This window comes from Rhinolophus hipposideros (assembly GCF_964194185.1).
Source record: "Rhinolophus hipposideros genome assembly, chromosome: 15".
Taxonomy (NCBI): Eukaryota; Metazoa; Chordata; class Mammalia; order Chiroptera; family Rhinolophidae; genus Rhinolophus; species Rhinolophus hipposideros.
The window spans coordinates 50247276-50266198 of record NC_138061.1 but is presented as its reverse complement, the minus strand read 5'-3'; the positions used below and the strand labels follow the sequence as shown (position 1 = coordinate 50266198).

Sequence of the window (18923 nt, the reverse complement as noted above, 5' to 3'; positions counted from 1 at the left end):
TTGAGCTAGGCCTTGAAGGATGCGGTATGAGACTGTGAGGGAGGAAAGAAAGGAAACTTTCAGGCAGTGAATCTGCAAAGGAGCGGAGCTGGGATAGAGGCGGGAACACACTCGGTGGTTGGGAACTAGCAAGACATTCAGGAGCACTGGGAGATGGGGGTTACAACCGTAGAGGATGGAGACAGAGGTAGAGGATGGAGACAGACGTCTGAACTCCCAATTCCATCACTTACTAGCTTGGGCACGTTATTGGGAACCCTCCAGCCTCTATTTCCCTCAGCAGTGGCAATTACAGTAGGACTAAATTAAATAAAATCATGCATGTATGGTGCTTCACATAACCTGGAAATTAGTAAGCAGTCACTGGTTATCAAAAATAACATTATCATTAAAGAGAGAAGGATAAATTGGAACTCAATTACAGAAAGCCTTGAATATCAGACTAAGGAATTTGCATTAAACCCTACCGATAGAAGTAAGCAAAAGTTTTGTGTGAAAAATGATTTTGCAAGTGAAATTTTAGAAAGATAAATCTGGCAGAAGGATGCAGAATTGATTGATTGCAGAGGAAACACTGAAAGTTGAGTTGCTATTTAGACAAAAGTCCAAACACATGGTAAGAGTTTAAAGAAGGGTAAAGGTGGTGATAATGGAAACACCAAGTTCAACATAAGTAAGATGAGAAAGGTAGGCTCCAACTAGAAGTTAATTAGTAAATAAAAGGGTGAGATACTGAACTATACACTACAGCAATGAGTAGGATGGTAAATTTCATGTTATGCGTATTTGACATTTTTTTTAAAAAAGGATAGGAAAGTGTTGTCAACAAAAAGGGAAGAGCAAAATATTAATTTTAACTCAAGTGATTGGAAGAACCAAAGGTACCAATAAGAAAAAAACAGTAAAGTCACATCAAGGGGCTCCACGTGAGGAAAGGACTCCACGTTCTTGTTAAGTTTAAAGCGATGCCTTGACAGCCAAAAGAACATGTAGAATATCTAATAAAGACAGTGGGGGGGCGGGGGGGAGAGATTCCAGCAGGCATAAACAAGTAACATACCCAGGTCACAACTGTTCATACTTGGCTTATCAGTCTTTACTATAATAAAAGAATGAATGGATATTGTGACTTGGTGACTCTATTTAATCCAGACTGGAGAGAAAACAAAAAGTCTTTTCTGAGGCATCACAAAACCTGATTACAATAAAAAGCAGCCATCAGCTCTACCTATTTTATTCATCTTATAATACAAATAAGACTGTAACAGCTCCGGTAACCCAATGGCATTTTGATAATCCTATAATTTGGACACCATATAGCCTAAGATATAAGGTTACTATGTCCAGTTTGTTCTCCATATATACCTTAAATGTTAGCAGTGAATTCTGTGTTTTTTCCATAATTACTAATATTTTTTGTATACTCTTTTCTTTGAAGAATAACATAAATACAGAAAAACATATACACTTGGTGAATTTTCACAAAGTGAACACACCCATGAAACCAGTACCCAAAACAAGAAACAGAGAGAGCATAACTAGCACCCAGAAGGGTCCTTCAGACACTTTCCCCAACCCCCAACGAGGATCAGCAATCTCCTGACTTCTGACACCAAAGGCTAGCTTTACCTGTTTGGGAAACTTATATAAAAGAATCATAAAGTATGATCTCTTTAGTGTCTGGCTTCTTTTGCTCAGCAATGTATTTATGAGATTCACACACTGTTACATGTAGTTGTAGTTTGTTCATTCTGATTACTGTTTAATGCTCATTATGTGATTGTACCAGAAACTTATTTACCCATTCTACCATGGATAAGCATGTGGAAAATTCCCATTTGGACTATTACCACTAGTCCTGCCATGACCATTTCTGTCTATGTCTTCTGGAGAATATAAGCACACAATTCTGTTGTGCATAAACGCAGAAGTGAAACTGTTGAGTCATGGAGCATGCATGTACTCAACTTTAGTAAATAACAAATGAACTTTTAAGGAAGAAATATTTTAAGGACTTTATAGGGAAATTAAAATGATTAATGATTTATCAGAAAGTGCTGACTTCAGAAACTACTTTCAAGAGGGTAAACACTGAAGCAGGGTGGTTGAACCACATTGCTGCTAAAGAGGGCAACTTACTTTAGAATATTTTCACCAGCACTTTAGCCTGTGATAATAACAGTTAGAAGTAACCAAGTTTGTCTTATCCTTTCTGGAACTGATGATGCTAAAAATTTAGAAACAAACCATTGAAGAATCATTTCTATGAATAAAGTAACGACTTTCTCAATTTGTTACAGAGTATAAATGTTACAAGTCAGAACTCTATAACAGTTAAGACTGTACTCATTTAATCACACTCCTGGAAATTGAAAGGGACTTCAGAACTAGTCTAACCTTCAGGAGGCTGTCTTCTATATCAGTGATCATGCTAATAAACTTTTATTTATTAGCATGGAACATAAAAAGAACATCAGGCGAAACTAAGGGAATCTGAATAAAGCACAGACTTTAGTTAATAATAATGTATAAATATTGGTTCATTAATTGTAACAAATGTACCACATGTGAGATGTTAATAATAGGGGAAATGGGAAGCGGGTAAATATGGGAATTCTGTGTACTATTTTCACGTAAATCCAAAACTTTTAAAATAAACTTTATTCTTAAAAATACTGCACTGCAACATAGTCTACAGATTGTAACACACCTGCTCAACTCTCCTCAGAATGCACTCCAAATGCACTTAAGAGCTATTAGACTGTCTCTCTCTCTCTCTCTCTCTCTCTCTCTCTCTCTCTATCTATCTATCTATGGATTTAGACACATAGATATACAGGAGAAGCATTCTCCTGTATTCTGATTTTGGTTTTGCTCCTAGCTATAAAATCATGAACAAGGCTCAGATTTTCTTTTTTATCCTAACTAATCTAACCTTTTTGAGTATACAATAAAAGTACTTAATGAATCATTAAGAAGCAATTCCCCAGTTATCTATAAACAATAAAATAAAAGCATCCAAACTCCAAGCATCCACATAAGGTCAATTCTCCAATAAATCATATTTTTGTGGTTTAAATCATCGAGCCTTTGCTTTTACATCAGGGAGGAATAAAGGAAAAGAAACAGACTGTGCCTTACAGTGAGTAGGGAAAACAAGTAGCCCTAATATGGTATGAGACCTAGTGGAAAGACCTCTGGGCAAGGAGGCAGGACATCTAGATTCTCATTTCAGTTCTGCCACTAATCTGCTCTGAGATCTTTGAACATTTCCCTGAACACCTCTGTTCCTCAATTTCCATGATCTCAAGTCCATTTTAACCCTAATATTTCTTCCATGAATCAAGAGGTCCGTTACCCTTGGCATAGCCACATAACCTAGTTAAATCTTTTATCCATATCTGTTCTATAGAACCCTTAGGGTATCTAAAAAGAAAAATAATATACTGCCACTGGATACATTTTTACACCGCCTGAGGGACAGGGGGAGGGGAAGGAATATAATAGAAGGTGGACTGCCGTCATACACAGCTTTCCATTTCATTAACCTGTATTAGCAATTCTACCACTATATATATTACAAATATTACTTGCTCATCAGCATTCTGACACAGGTCATTGCTTCCTCTTTAGAAGACTATTTGCATTCAATTGTGGTTGTAGCAAGTTTATATCTAAATGCAACTTGAAGTATGGGTCTTCTATCGCAGGAGTTGGCATTTTTTTCTTAAAGAGCCAGATATTTTAGACTTTATGGGCCACTGGTCTCTGTCACAACTCAACTCTGTTGTAGCAAAAAGCAGCTATAGACAACATATGAACAGATCTGTGTTCCAATAAAACTTTATTTATGAAAACACACAGTGGTCTCAGCTATAATATGCCAATCCCTGTTTTATAATATCAAGGGAAGGAAAACCAACTGGTAAGACAGATTTTGTAAAACCACATCATGAGTTCACATTGAAATAAACTGTGTTGTTTTTGCAGGAAGAAAATGCTTATGAATCATGATTTTCACATACCTGAGAATGTTCGTTTCCCCTGCGTGAACAGGTCACATCACCAATACCTAAGACAGAGCAGGAAAACACTCTCCCTTACATGGTTGTTATGACATAACAGGGGATGTGTTAATTTACATAGGCAAAATTTACAAGGTGACCTGCAAAAGTAAAATACCAAGTTTTAGCGACTTTAGCAATAAATACAGAAATCCAAACCTCATTAATGCCAAACATGACTTCTTCCATATGTTAAGGTAAATTAATTCAGATAAATCTCAAGGTCATTGGCTTTCCTGGGAGAACTGTTCTTTCTCCACGCAACCCAGCTGGTTTAGACCAACAGACCCTTGGTCACCCATAACCTATTAAATTGCCAAGAGGCCAGAGTAACTAACAGTTTGCGCTGACATAGAAGTTCTGACTGATTCTGGAAAGGGACGGGGATTGCTCATCTATACAGGGTCTAATCAGGCCAAGATCTGATCTCTCATCCCTAGGGTCTACCCTGGTGAAAATGTGTCATTCTGGAATAGTCACCTCGCTAAATTCAGCACCATGTTAGCTCCCAGGTGTTCAGTAGCAGCCTGGAGCAAAGGGCCGGCCCACAAGGATCAAGCAAGTGCCTTTTTAAAGACTAATCTGAAGAAGTTCCTCTACATGGCTTTGCAAAGTAAGCAAAAACCATGCCAAATAGTAAAAAAGGCACTTACTTGACTCCCACAGGCCAGCTCCACACTCTAGCAGCTAAGATGTCACTGACATGGTACATGGAGAATGAGGTGGAAACGGTATCTTGCCAACCACTGTAGAAAGGGTAGTGAAAGACCTAAAAGAATAGAAAAGAGTAAAGTCAATGTCAAAGGTAAGGCCCTCCTGAGCCTGCTGACGTAGGCACCTCAGCATATAATGCCAAAACAGAGAAGGAAGTCTGAAAAGATCTGTTTTAGATCAATCTTAGCGCCAGGCAGTTATTACAGTAACTCTTAGAACAAGAGGGCACTTTTTAAAGAATATGAGTTATAACCTAGAAGAAATCCAGAATGGTTATGAGAAACTGAAATATGCATTTTCCCCCACCCCAGAGGAAAAAAAGTATTGAATCTTTGATAACCATGTAGTAATCTCATACAGACATAAAAATGAGACTGAAGCAACAACTCATAAATCCATATTTTAAAAACAGTTTTAATGAAGAGAAACTTTTTTTCACCCCATCTATAGATAGAACCATAATAAACAATGAAGAAATACGAAATGTTTTTAAAAACTTACGGGGACCCTGGCAATAGAAGACCCAGGCTATCCAGGTTCATTTAGGAACTTCCACTTGTTTCAGAAAAAACTTTTCAAGACTTAGAAATTTGGGTTCATTAAAAAAAATCTTGCCTAGTCACACAACTCTCTGGTTTAGGAGTTGTTTCAAAATGCTTGACTTATGGCAAAGTGAATCAGAGATCATTCAAAAATAATAACAATTTTTTTAAAGCCTGTTCACACACCACTACTTCCTCTCCCCATACCTACACTGTTCATGGGTAAAATAATTCATGAGGGAAAAAATCATGTGATTTGCAAGAAAAACACCAATAGTGAGAAACAAAAATCATTCTTAATTACCAATACCATCTCTCCTCCTTTTATCTAATCATTCCTATCCCTCCAAACCCCAAAAAATCTCTTCTTTTACTTGAGGTCCATTCAGCACTCCTTCCATGAGAACCACAATGGAAGAAACAGACAGATGAGTTTAATCGTTTTTGAGGCACCAGAATCTATCCAATAAGAAAAAGCAAAGATAATTTAAGTTTTCATTCCAATTAAGTTTTAACATGCTTACAGTGGAGTCACATTTTTAAGACACTGTGGTGATTCAAACTGCTCAGGTCTCAAGTAATTTAATTACAATGGGATTTTCACTGTTAATAGCAGCTCTGGACAGACTGCATCTTGGGTGCCTAACTCACATTTTCTTCTCGATTTTGGCTTGTGTTCACCTTGCCTTAGCAACGGTCCTTGGAAAGCATCCCACTTATTAGTGTTTCCCTTCCTGCATCAGCATTTCTGGTTAATGCACTATAGCAATTTGGAGGGACAACCTGAATGAAGCTCTGTACTGTATATTTTGCAAAAATGTTCATACCATTATCAAAGATGTTACAAATGAAATTGGGAAGAAAAAATATTTTTCAGAGATTGCTTTTTTAAAACAATGACTACAAGGTAAGAATATACACTATCAAGTACAAATACAAGATTTATTATTAAAACAAGTATTTATTTCTCACCAACTACTTGCCTCAAAAAGAAGTAACTCCCCTCATTCCTTATTTTCTTTGCTCCACAAAACCACGACACCATTCAAGAATAGTCTTTTTACTGTTTAAGACACATATTCTTTTACAAAATAAAGAAAATGGTCCCAGATTGCAAATTATTCCAAACAGAAAAAAAACCAAACAAGAAATAAATGCCAACACGTTTCCATCCACAGCTTATCCACACTTGAAAAATCCGAGAATTTTAATACAGTAAACCAAGCTTTGGCTGCAGCAATTCAATCCCTCATGAGCTCACTGTATTATAGCAGACGCTGGCCTGCATTTTGCACAAGACATGTTCATCTGTGTAATGAAACATTACTCTTCTCTGCCTTCTCTTGGGAAGTACAAAGGGTTTTCCCAGGAATATGATAAATGAGGACATTCCATACCGAAAAAGGAAACTGGCTATTTTGAAAGTCCAAACAACATTCCTAGCCCAACTTTAAAAATGACATAATACATTTCTCCTTCCTGTCCTCTCCCCTCACCCCTCCCCCGACAAAAAAATTCAGTTAAAAATATTTTTGATTAACAGGAGAATGGTTAAATATGTGGAATACCATAAAAGTGAAGTATCACAAAAAAGTTAAAAAGTGAGTGAAGTTTAAATATTTTTTAAAGTATTAAGCAAAAAGGACAAATTGTGTAAGAATACATACAGTGTAATATCTTCTTAAATAAAGTTTAAAGCATGCTTACAATACTATATAAGGCTTATATACATACAGCATAAACACAAGCATGGGAATGGTAGACACCAATTTGAGGAGGATGTTACTTTTGGGAGAGAGGGCAGGAAACAGGTGAGGCAGCATTTATCACTGTAGTTTTAATTTCTCAAGCTAAAGGAAATCCATTACTCGACTTGTTTTTATAGACATACTTCATAATTTTTGGAAAAAAAAGACTTTTTTCCTTGGATGTTTGCCTGAACACAATACAATTTCTTGATGAAGGACTCTCCCGCCCCCCCAAAAAAAAACAAAGACGTCAGGTGATGGAAGAGCCTTTCCAAGGGAGCCTGCTAGCCCGTTGTTATCTTCTGTCTTTTCTTCCCCGCTAGAACTGCTACTTTCTCATGCTGGCTATAATATGACCTTCAGATCTGTAACTCAGGGCCCTAGCTTCCCTCTACTTTTACTCTTACCAAGAATTCTCATTTCAGGCAAGAAATCTATTATAGTTCCCTTTCATTTCCCCCCTTTTACTGCTAAAAGCTCCAGCAATCATTAAAAAGAAAACCATTATATATTTAAAGCTCACCTGACTTTGTGGCACCTTGGCCAAGCTATGAACTTGATTTCATTCTGAATCAAACACCAACGCAGAATGAGAAATTAAAGAAAGCACTGACTGGAGTTCAATTCTCCATCTAATAAATGAATATTCCAAAGTTCTGCAATATGTTATACTACAATTCTGTTTTACCATCTCAACTATGCTTAGACAGCATTTTGTTTTGAAGCTTGTCAGAGCTGGAAATGGGAAAAAAATGATTTCATTTTGTTTGGAATTAAAACAAGAACAAAGAAACAAAACCTAACTATTAACATGCATACATGTAATGAGTATACCCTTGGAATTCCCTCAAAAAAAAAAAATCAGTACCACCTCTTCTTGATCAGAAAAGTCATTTATCCTGTCTATTCAGGGCTTCTAGCACCAGCATTTAAAGATAAGGGAAAGATGGGCAAAAAAAACAAAGAGAGAGAAACTGACAGACATAAGCTAGTCTTCTTCTGTTTACAAAAGAAATAAAATTCCATCAAAAACTTTCAATTTTCTCATTAGGTTTTTAGTACCTCTTCCACTCCAGTCAATCTATCTTTAAATATTTCTTTAAAGTATTCTGACATCTATACTCTGTTTTAAAATGAAAAATGGGTTTTTATCACAGTTGGCCACTTGCCACAGCCCTGCTTCATGGCAGCTAGCAGAATTCTGGCAGTGTGAGATACAGGATATAGTGGGGGCAGAATGGAAATATAGAAGATTAGTTCCAAAATAAACACCTCCAAAAATCTGTCATCTTTGAAAATATATATATGCAGGGAATCTAGATTTGGCAGCACCTCTTTCAAATAGTTCATTTCTCTCTTCAGCGGCGCCCAGCCCTTCACCCCTCTCTCTGCTCCCCTACTCAATCCAGATACTTGTCAGGTGAGATGCATTATGTCAATTTCTTAACTTACTTACAACATAATAGCACAACAGTCTTTTTCATCACTATTTTAACTTAGCCTTTTACATAGTCCTGCTGTTTCAGCACAATCGGTGAACTCTTTTAAGATTATTAGCTGCTGCCTGAGTCAAAGAAAAGTAACTCCTTCTTCATACTTCTAAGACTCCCCTCAAGGTAGTATCAAGGCATATAATGTGATCTACAGCTGCGTGGTCCACTGGGTAGAAGGGTCTAGACAACGGCACCTAAGGCTTTTTAACTCTGACTCTCATTTATTCAACACGGACGGAGTGTCTATGTTCTTGACACTGTATTTGGCTCAGTTCACAGAGTCTGGGAGAATAGACCACGATGGGCAACTCATCAGTTATTACGGAATCCCACAGTGTACTTACAAAGGAAAACAGACACATTTCCTGTGTTAGGCTGGCAGGCCACAGCTCAGAATAAACTAATTATGAGAACAGTGCCATCATCGTACACCAGCACTCCAGCATTAACTGCTTTTTTTCCTCGTCCCATCTCCCCAGCTCTGAGGTGCCCACCACGTCCTCACCTCTTCCCCAACTCCTTCAGCAGTTTGGCTGGGAAAAGTAGACAAAAGAAAAAGATGGGACTAAAGACATAATGACCTGTTGAAGAGGAAAGCAGGGTAAACTGTTCATCAATATGATAGAATTATGCAAACTGTCCTGAAAAGGAACTAGAAAGCCATTTTTCTTCACTTTAAGCCTTTGACCTTTTGAGAATAAGCAAATATGTTACACTTGAGTTTATGATTTTTATACAAGCCTCCCAATGAAATAACATAAAAATTATTTGTAATGTGCTACATAAAAGTGATGTGTTTTAGGATTAAAGAAGCCCTTTAGGCTAACCTAATTAAGCATCCTTACTTATTAAGACCTAAGAGGTTAAGTCAGTTGCACAAGGTTAAATACTGTTTCCCCAGTAAATACTGTTACCCGAAAATTAGACCGGGTCTTATATTAATTTTTGCTCCATTAGGGCTTATTTTCAGGGGATGTCTTATTTTGTTCATGTACAACAATCTACATTTCTTCAAATACAATCATGTCATCTTCTGGAACATCGTCCTAATGTACTAAATTCGTCCATCTGGCTAACGATCTTAAGTGGGGCTTATTTTGGGGGAAACACGGTAGCAAGTTCATGGAACAGAAAGGAACAGAACCTTGAGCCTAACTCTATTATACCACATGGCACCTAATCCTCTTTAATTACTTTTATTTTGGTGACTGGGAAACACACACACACACACACACACACACACACACACACTCTTTACCACTTCTATCGTTTCATTTATTTACTTCACAAAACTAATAAAAAAATTCTGTGATAGTACAATGATCCTTAATTCCCATAAGATTTCAAAAGGCTCACTAATTATATTGCAAATACAACCTCTTCTGGTAAAGCAGATATTGTAATGTCTCTAAACAAATTGTCATAGTTATCAAATAAATAGAGACTTATCTTTGTATTGTAATACCTCGAAGACCAAAGAATATGTACTTTCTAAGTAAAGCAATCCAGCAAAGTACCTAATCAATTGAAATGTTAGAGAATAACTCCAAATAACTTGTTCTCAATTGTATTTTTTTTAATACCTCCCTTGAGAACCTAGGGTGGCAGAAGCAGTATGAATCTCACATCTACATTTCTAATGTGGAAAGAGAGGTTGCTAAAATTTTACTAAGAAAAGGTTTCATGCTTAGGAATGAGCATTTTTGTTTTTTTAAGATAAGACCATCATATATACAACATTCAATATTCCCTAAAGGGAATCAAGTCCTACAAAAATGGAAAGTTAAAGAGAACAAAGAAACAAAGAACAAAGAAAATTACTCAGAAGTATTCCTCTAATTAATGAACATATTGTTGAGTTTCTGCTTTAGAAGAATATAACATAGAACACACGCACAAAGATTTGTTGAGTGCTCATCATGCTATGTGAACTTTTTCATACTGCTGTGCAAACCTTCCAGACTCTGATGGTATGGGGGAGTGCAAGGGAGGCAGGAATATGGAGATAAGGTGGGCAACTGATTTCACATAGAAATTTAAAAATCATTTAAAAATGAATAAACCATGTCAACACATTTTTATACGTAAAAATAGAAGCAGAGCATATTTAACTGACTGTAACAAGAAACACACAAAGTTTCAGCGCCTGAGGAATAGAGTCAGGTGGCCTTGGACTGAACTGCCTTTCTACCTGGGACTAGCTGATAGTCCCCATATCCAATCACCAAGTTCTATCAGTTCCACTTCCTAAATCTCCCTTCTCTCTCTTCCGTTTTCTCCATCCCCAGTGCTGCTGTCCTAGTTCAGGCGTCTTATGCCTGATCCATTCCAATGCCCCTTCCTGGCCTCTCTGCCTTTCTGGGCCCATCCTCTCTAATCCAGCCTTCCTACAGTGACCAGTGTGACCTGCCTAAAAGCGCAGACATGATCATGTGATTCCCCTACTTGAAATTCTTTGGACACTCACCTATTGACTAGGAGGATTTTTCCAAACTGCAGCTTACATTGTAGAATCAATTTAAATGGGTCCCAACCAGCATTCTTTAACAAAACAGAACAGAAACGACGTATGCTGCATACATGATAAAAATATTGATTCATGAAACTTTTCTTAGTTTTACACACACATTCATATGCCGGGTCATGATATAAAATGTATTTCTACTGTGGACTGAGTTTTAAAACAACCACTGTCCTACATAATAAAATTTCAGTCCTTCACAAGTCCCTTCACAGTCCGATTCCCTCCCAGCGGTTAAGCGGCTCTGGAGCCGGGCTGCTTGCATTCATACGCCAGGTGTGCCCCTCGTTAGCTGTGTGTTCCTGGGCAAATCGCTCCCCCAGTCTGAGGTAACCAGCTTCACTATCTGTAAACTGAGGGTCATAACAGTACCTACTCCTAGGGGGTCACAAGAATTAAGTGAGATTATCTCTGGAAAGCGCTGCAAACATGTTGCACTTGATAAATACAATTAATGGCCTTGCTACTACTGTCCAGCCTAACGTCTGGCTATTCTTGCCCATAGTCCAGTTATGACAAACTACTGGCTGCTTCTCCAAAACGTCTTGCTTCCTCATACGGTCACGTCAGATCCTGGTCTTGCCTGGAATGTGGCCCCCACCTTCCCAGTCCCCCACACATTACCTTGCCTCATACTTCAGCTTAAGCGAGGCCTCCCCTGTGAAACGTTGCCCGACTCTCTCTGGTAGGTCTAGGCAGTGCTCCCACTGAACTGCCATAAGAAAACAAAAGGAAGGCACAGCCAGTTACAGTCTTGTTTGTCCATGTCGCCTGGCCAGACGACCATCTCAGAGGCATCTGTCTTTCCCAGCACAGCGTCCCACAAAGAGTAAGAGTTCGACAGATGTTTTCGGAACGACTCCAGGTTACTTACCCTTTCTAGGTCATGGTTTTCTCATCTGTGCAATGGTAGCAGCATTTGGCCTGAGGACTGGTGTGTAGTATACTACACAATGTTATCAAAGTGTCTGACACAGAAACAATGCTCAGTAATTACCAGATCTACTAGAATCCTAAACTAAATTACAGATTCCTAAGAAGCATACCTTAGCCCCGTATCAGCTAATACCTGGAGGGGAGGGGAGAGAAACAGATTTATGAAAAGTTGTCAAGGGGAAGGATGGTGAGATCTCTTGGAAGAAAACTGCAGTAGATGCTGGAGAAAGAAACATGGCTGAAAGAGCGGAAGATGAAAGAGAAGGAGGCTCCATACTGACGTCCAGCATGGTACGGCTTTAAGTCTAGCCAGACGGAGGCTAAATCTCAGCTCCAAAACATTTGTCTTCTCCATTTGTGCATCCCGAGCTTTAAAACAGTATATGACACTTAAGAAGAAGTGAATCCATCCCATCCTCAATTCCCGCATATATAAAACTAGGACAATAATACCTCTCAGAGGCATGTGCTGGGAGTTAAACAAGGTAACAATGCCCTCAAACCTTAGACGCTTTCTTCTGTGTCCACTCCTGTGTCTGTACAGGTCAGGACGCTCACACTGACCTCTTTGCTTTCCTGTTATTTGACAGATTATCAGTCACATTAACTTTCTCTAAAGTTTAAAGCAGACATTAATATTCTTAAACAGCCTGTAACACCACTTACTATAGATAAATAACTCCAAAGTAGCCCAGTCTTAGAAGGCAAAAAAAAAAAAAAGAGAGTTTAAAGGATCATGTAACCTATAAGCAGCAACTGTTAAGTCTTTATGTTTGAGACTATCCTCTGGACAGCCGCAAACACCTAATGGGCTCCGCAGCAATTTTCTGGTGATTATTACAAGTGCTAAACAATAAAGTGGGCAATAAATAGTAAGAAAAAAATATGTAAAAACGGAACACTTTAGTAGCAAAACATAAAGGGTAAACACCTCTTTCTTCTGGATTAATACATACTATCAATGTGCTTAAACAACCTTTAGAAAAGGCTCTTATTTTTGAGATGTCAAAATGCAATATCATATTATCCAATTATTCCAGAATTGCATTAGAAAAAAGTTTTGACATGCTATTAGACCCACTTGGTGTTGTAATTTACCAAGCTATATTTTTATCAATAGGAAAAATTCAAGCTTGTATGCAGTTTATGGGTCAATAACTCACTAAACTTATTAAAACTGCTTTGCTTGAAGTGAACTTTAATTTTTAGACAGGCTGTCTCATTGCAAGCATTTAAGAAAGTGCAGTGAAATAAATAAATAGATTGTTCCTCTTTTGTGTTCAACCTGAAGAATATAGGTTTTTAACAGGTATCATCAAATCAAGCTTGATCTAAATCAGGGAGCAATTATTCAAGACTGTGTTTGAGTGTAAGTACTTACTGGAAGAATTTGACCCCAATTCACTTTCCAAAACCAGTCTCAGCTTAATCGTTTTTAAAATGCAGCACAGAATTGTGTAATTTTGTAGGAAAAGAACTGAATGGGAAAACCAGCAGATGTGTGAGACATTTTCAGCTCTGTAGTAACTTGCGAGGCTACTAAGGAAAAGGCCGTTTCAAAGCTCTTGCATTCTTGTTTCCTTAACCTAAGATCTTTCAGAGCTCTAAATGTTAGGCTTATTTTAAGTATGTGTCTCCCGTTACAACATCTTATTTTTCTAACAGTAAGTTATTCCTGTAATTCTAACATAGCCATGAGCCGTGGTATGGTATTCATCAAAAACAGAATGTGGAATTCCCTTACATTGAGTAGCTATCTTGAGATCTTAAAAGGTAATCTGGCCCTTAATCTCAGAAAAACAGAAATTTTTAAGAAAACCCACGGGGACGTAAAGCTGGAATACAAAAAGGAACAAAAGCAACATGTCAGCAGTTGTGCAGATAACAGTACCAATGAAGTCCTACAGCGGATGAGCACGGCCATCCCTTGATTTTAACTTCACACAGGAGGCGGCGCCCAAACCGAAAATGATTCACGTTCAGTTTTTGCCTTTGATATACCATTTTTGATGCAGCATTTTCTATTTAGATTTCTTCCTGGAATAGACTTCCATAAAGTATATAGAGCCCCTTGTGACTCAGAAAAGCTCAAATAATCAGAATTTGTTGAATAAATCCAAATGGATTCACCCAAATGTTTTGTGGGGTTCAAAATAAGCAAGATTTTGAGATTTAAGAAAAAGGATGTTGTCACCCCAATAAATAAATTTAAAAAGAAAAAGAAAAAGAAAAAGGATGTTTGCTTCCTTAAAAACAAGTCTACTCTAAGCAGAACCCTCAAAAGTTTAATGTTATAGTAGACTAAAACAAGAACAAATCTAGAATCAGATTTAAACATATATTTCTAATAATCTGGGTATTTATTATACTTCTGCTGGCTCTGGTACCACTGTAGAGCTAATCCAATGATACCAACTCTCTCCATTAGTCCACCATAAAGAAGCGTAACATACAACCCAAGACAACACTGGCAATACCAAACTTACAGCAATTACCCAAGTGAGGCTATGGAAGCAACAGGCCATTAAACACATCAAACCAGGGGAGGGGAAAGAGTGTACCTTTTCACTGACAAGCAGACAAACAGGTGCATATTCAATGACTGCTTATCTGAGGTCACCTATGTACCCAGCACTGTGCTGGAGTTGATGAGAGACAGAAAGGTAATGAGATACACAATCTTTGCCTTATCTTTTCAGTAAGATAAGATACCACAAATGAAACATTCAGAGAACAAAACAAGTCAGTGTCAATCTGTGTCCTGAAAATAATAAATCCTATCAGAATTCAGAGAGGACAAAATAGAAGAATAGAAAGCGACTAAGAGCCAAGAACTACTGCACCCATCAAGATTCAGACCAGGACTTCTTCTTGAACCCACCTCCATTTAAAAGAATTTTAATCCCAGATGTCATTCACCCCAAGCATAACCTAACAAGTCATTTCCCTCAGTCCCCATCAGGTTTGTTGTCTCATCTGCAAAGTGAGGAAGTGAGATTCAAAGAGGAGTCGTAGGTCAGAGTCTCTAACCTGAATTGGACCTCAGAGGTTAAAGGAGTGATTAAGACTGAAATTCAGATACGAGGACTGCATAAACATTTACTTTGGTGTGGAAACGTAGGACACTGCCGAACATACAGTGGAGTATTTGTGCCGGAGTGGACCTGGCAAAGTAAGACTGGGCCAGACCCTGAGGAACCCAATCAAAGAACTGGGACTTGCCTCTGTGTCAGGCAATGCAACCTCTGTCAAAACTTTCAGGTTAAACTAAAGTGATAGATATCTCTGCCAAAGAACTACAATGTGTCAAGTAGAGAGGGATAGCCACACACTATACTAACAGTTCAATGACAGAATTAAGTAAACTTGAGATTTAGTAACTCAGCATAGCTGTTGACCGCTAAGAAATGGCAACAGTCAAGCTGTCATAATCAAAGGCGAAACAGTTTGATTTAGCAAAAGAATTACACAGCTCACAATGAAAGGCAGTTCCCCCCTTTAAAGAATCCTCCTTGAAAATAGCAGCTACCTTCACTAACCACACAGAAAGGCATGAGACAAACATTTTATATCAGTCTTAGTTACAGTTGCAAGCTGGGAAGCAATCACAGGCTCTTCACATTCCAGGAAAAATTACACTAGCTGGTGCTACAAATATTGAATAGGCCCCTACACCGTTACTCCTATCTACTCAGTTGAATAATGTTTTAATGGCGGGGAGTTATGTTTTATAACTTTGCAATCACATTTACCAATTAACGGAACTGCTTTGTTTTGGACTCATTCTCCAAATTGGGAGTAGATGGATTTCCATAAACATGCCTCTCCAGCAGAAAGTTAACCAGTACTGTAATTGGTTATGCCCCCCCAACCCCCGCTCTACTTCACCATACCTACTACAGCAGAACAAAAGTGGCATAAGCTGGACGTGTGATCTTAGCTCATTGCAGAGTGCCATCTGCTGCACATACACAGGATGTCTCGTGCAGGATTCAATCTTAGTGTCTCTCAGGGACCTTTATAAGAGCAAGTTGTTTGTTCCCATATCTGCCTACCACCTTTGCCTCATACCAACATCTACTTATAGGAAAATTCCCATTCATAGGGTTTTGAAAACCCACTACTTTCCTAATAAGCAATAGCTTATGGGAAGGACAGAGATGTAAAGGAGCAATTGCACTTTATAATAAGAACACAATAAGGGAGTCAAAATATCTGGATGGGTGGAAGACCTAAAACTGTTGCATATTAGCTGTGTAATCCTAACCCAGTCTCTCCTATTCTGGGTCTCAATTTCAGGCATAAAATGTCCAGAGTTACACAAATCTCCAAGAGATACCTTTGTCACCGAGTCTTGTGAGGAATCGTAAGAGTAACAGATGGAGGCAGCTGTGTACATGATAGCTTCAGAGAAATTGCAGAAAAAGGGGGGAAAAAAACCTCTTTATGTATTTTAAATAATCAGGTACAATTTTTTTCAAAATCTTACAACTTTTAGTCCGTTTATAAGTCATCATTCCCGTAACACTTCTGCCCTTCAAAAATAACACTTTAATTGTGCTTTCAGTTACAAATTCAGCACATCACTTTTACCCATCCCGGAACAGCCCAGAAGAACACTTTCATGAAGTACCCACACAAGGAAGAGACTCACAGCCTAGCAGATCTGCATAGGGGAAAACACACAAGGCACAAATTTAAAAACGCTAAGTGACTACCACGCTCAAAGTCTTAAAAACAAACTGTGCAAAGTCAGAAGATGTATTATCAAAATGCATAAAGACAACTTGGGAAGCCTTTAAATTGTTTGAGGGAGAGGGGAATACAAGCAGATTTGGGGGCGGCCTTATATTTTTAAGAGAACAAAACACGTAACTGGAGGCTATGAAACAGGCAGCTCTACAATGAACACTGTGGAAAAGCATGGCTCTCACCCAAAAGCTCCAGCAGAACACTATGTCAGTATGCCAAGCAGGAAGAAGTGCCGTTTTTTCACAAGAATGAGGATAGCGTCCATACCTATGACTAATAAAGGACACCACCAACTTGCACTGACAAAGCATTCGGTTCTTTTCCTAGTTCTTTCACTTCGTTTTAGGCTGTCATGGGTCTCGGGGCACCCTCTCTGAAAGCCTCCAGTTCAGTTTCCTCTCCAGAGCTTTGTAATCAGAGCAAGACCCGTGGATGGATTTGTCGAGGGCTGCAGGTACCAGTTGCTTCTATCGGGCGGTCTGCAGGGCTTCTCTCCGTACCAGGCTACACAACTTCGCCCTAGGAAATAAAACCTACACTCTTGCTCTCGGAGTTGGCCAGAGACCCACACCTCTGTGTCTAGAAAGTCCAACGGAAAGGAACCTGCTGACTTGTGTGGTCAAGAACTTCAAGTTGATGTCTTGCAACTGGAAAAAAAAAAAATCACACACACACACACAGACTCACACACACACACACATACACGCGCGCGACAAGGCTGTTCCAAAAAAAAAAAAAAAAAAACTCGCGGCTGACCCTTGCCAGCCAGTGACACCCAGCGATACCCGGTGAGCACAACCAGCTGACCCCGGCCTCCGTGAACAACTTCGCACGTCCGCGTCCCCTCTGCCTGCCCCCCACGCCTCCTCCCTCGGGCACGCGTGGACATGCTCGTAAACGCGCCCTCCGAAGGAGCGCCGAGGACCTCTCAGGACCTCCGGGGACGGAGCTTCCTGCCGCCTGAAGCAATGCAGCATCCCTCGCCGGGGAGCGGCTCCTGTGCCCACAGCCGCAGGCAGGCACGGCGGGGACAAAGTTTCATCTCCCTGCTGTCCCCCCCACCCCCCCCCCACACACAGGGCCCGGGAGAGGCCCCGGGAGCGGGCCGGCGGGTCCCGGGTGCCTCCGGGGACAGTTCACAGAAGCGCGGCTCGGCCACTGTCCTGACACACACGGCGGCCGCGTCCACTCAGGACACCCAACGCCCCCAGAGGAGGAGGGCAGGGGGACAACTTGCTCGGGGCTGCGAGCGGGAGACTCGGGGCAGAGCCGCTGAGAAAGGAGGAGGGAGGGGCCGCGCCCGGGGGCGGGTCAGCGAGAGGCTCAAGCCCCGCGCCGTCCCCGCCCTGGTGTCCCCGGTCCTGCGGGGACATCCCGCCGTCGCCCCTCCTCCTCCTCCTCGCGGCTTCCTCCGCTCTCCCTCCCTTCCTGGCCGCCGCCGCAGGCGCCTGAAGGGCACGGCGGCTCCTCGCTGCCCGGCAACCTCGGGAGCGGCCGCCGAGTTGAGGGAACTCGCCAGCTGCCCCGGCGGCCTGCCGGCCGGAGGCTCCCGCACGCCGGCGCCGCCCCGCCCTCCCCGCAGCCGCCGGGCGCGCTCACTCACCGTCCGGTGCTGCTGCTGCTGCCGGTGGCGGCTAACGCCCAGCCCGGGGAAGCAGCCGGCAGTCAGTGCTCCGCAGCCGCTGGCGCCCCCGCCGCCGCCCCGGGAGGAGAGGAGCAGCAGGAGCGATCTACCTGCGGCGGCCGCCATCTCTCAACTGGAAACGGCGCCGACCCAGGCGGCGCAGCGGACGGCCGGGGCGGAGCTGAGACCCGCCACTCACCGGCGCCGGACCAACTGCAGCCCTTGACTGAGTCGATAGGGCGGGGCTTCCTGCAAGGTCCAATCGACAGGCGGGAGAACCCCACTTGAGGCTGCCTGTCACTTCCAGAGTTACCTATTGTGGGACATAGTCAATTACGGGCAAATTCTCGGGAACGGGTAATTGGCACCCGAGCCCCTCAGAAGAGCAGCAATAGAGATGGCATATTCGATTCGGCTAACCTGCTCCAAGCATAGAGCTATGATAAGGATAACTGGGGAAATAGCCGTTTGTGCAAAGCTTTGTACTTCGTGAGTGTTCTAAGTTGGCAAAATAGGTACCAAATTAATA

The 18923-nt window shown here is 40.7% G+C and overlaps 1 protein-coding gene across 1 annotated transcript in view; it reads right to left on the bottom strand.

The window, feature by feature from the left end:
* Positions 1-18571, bottom strand: part of MCU (mitochondrial calcium uniporter) — a 185299-nt gene extending 166728 nt beyond the window's left edge. Inside the window, exon 1 of the mRNA XM_081074359.1 lies at positions 18374-18571. Coding sequence (XP_080930485.1) covers positions 18374-18520 — 147 coding nt within the window. The 5' untranslated portion in view covers positions 18521-18571. The remainder of the gene's footprint in view (positions 1-18373) is intronic.
* Between the last annotated feature and the right edge of the window lie 352 nt (positions 18572-18923).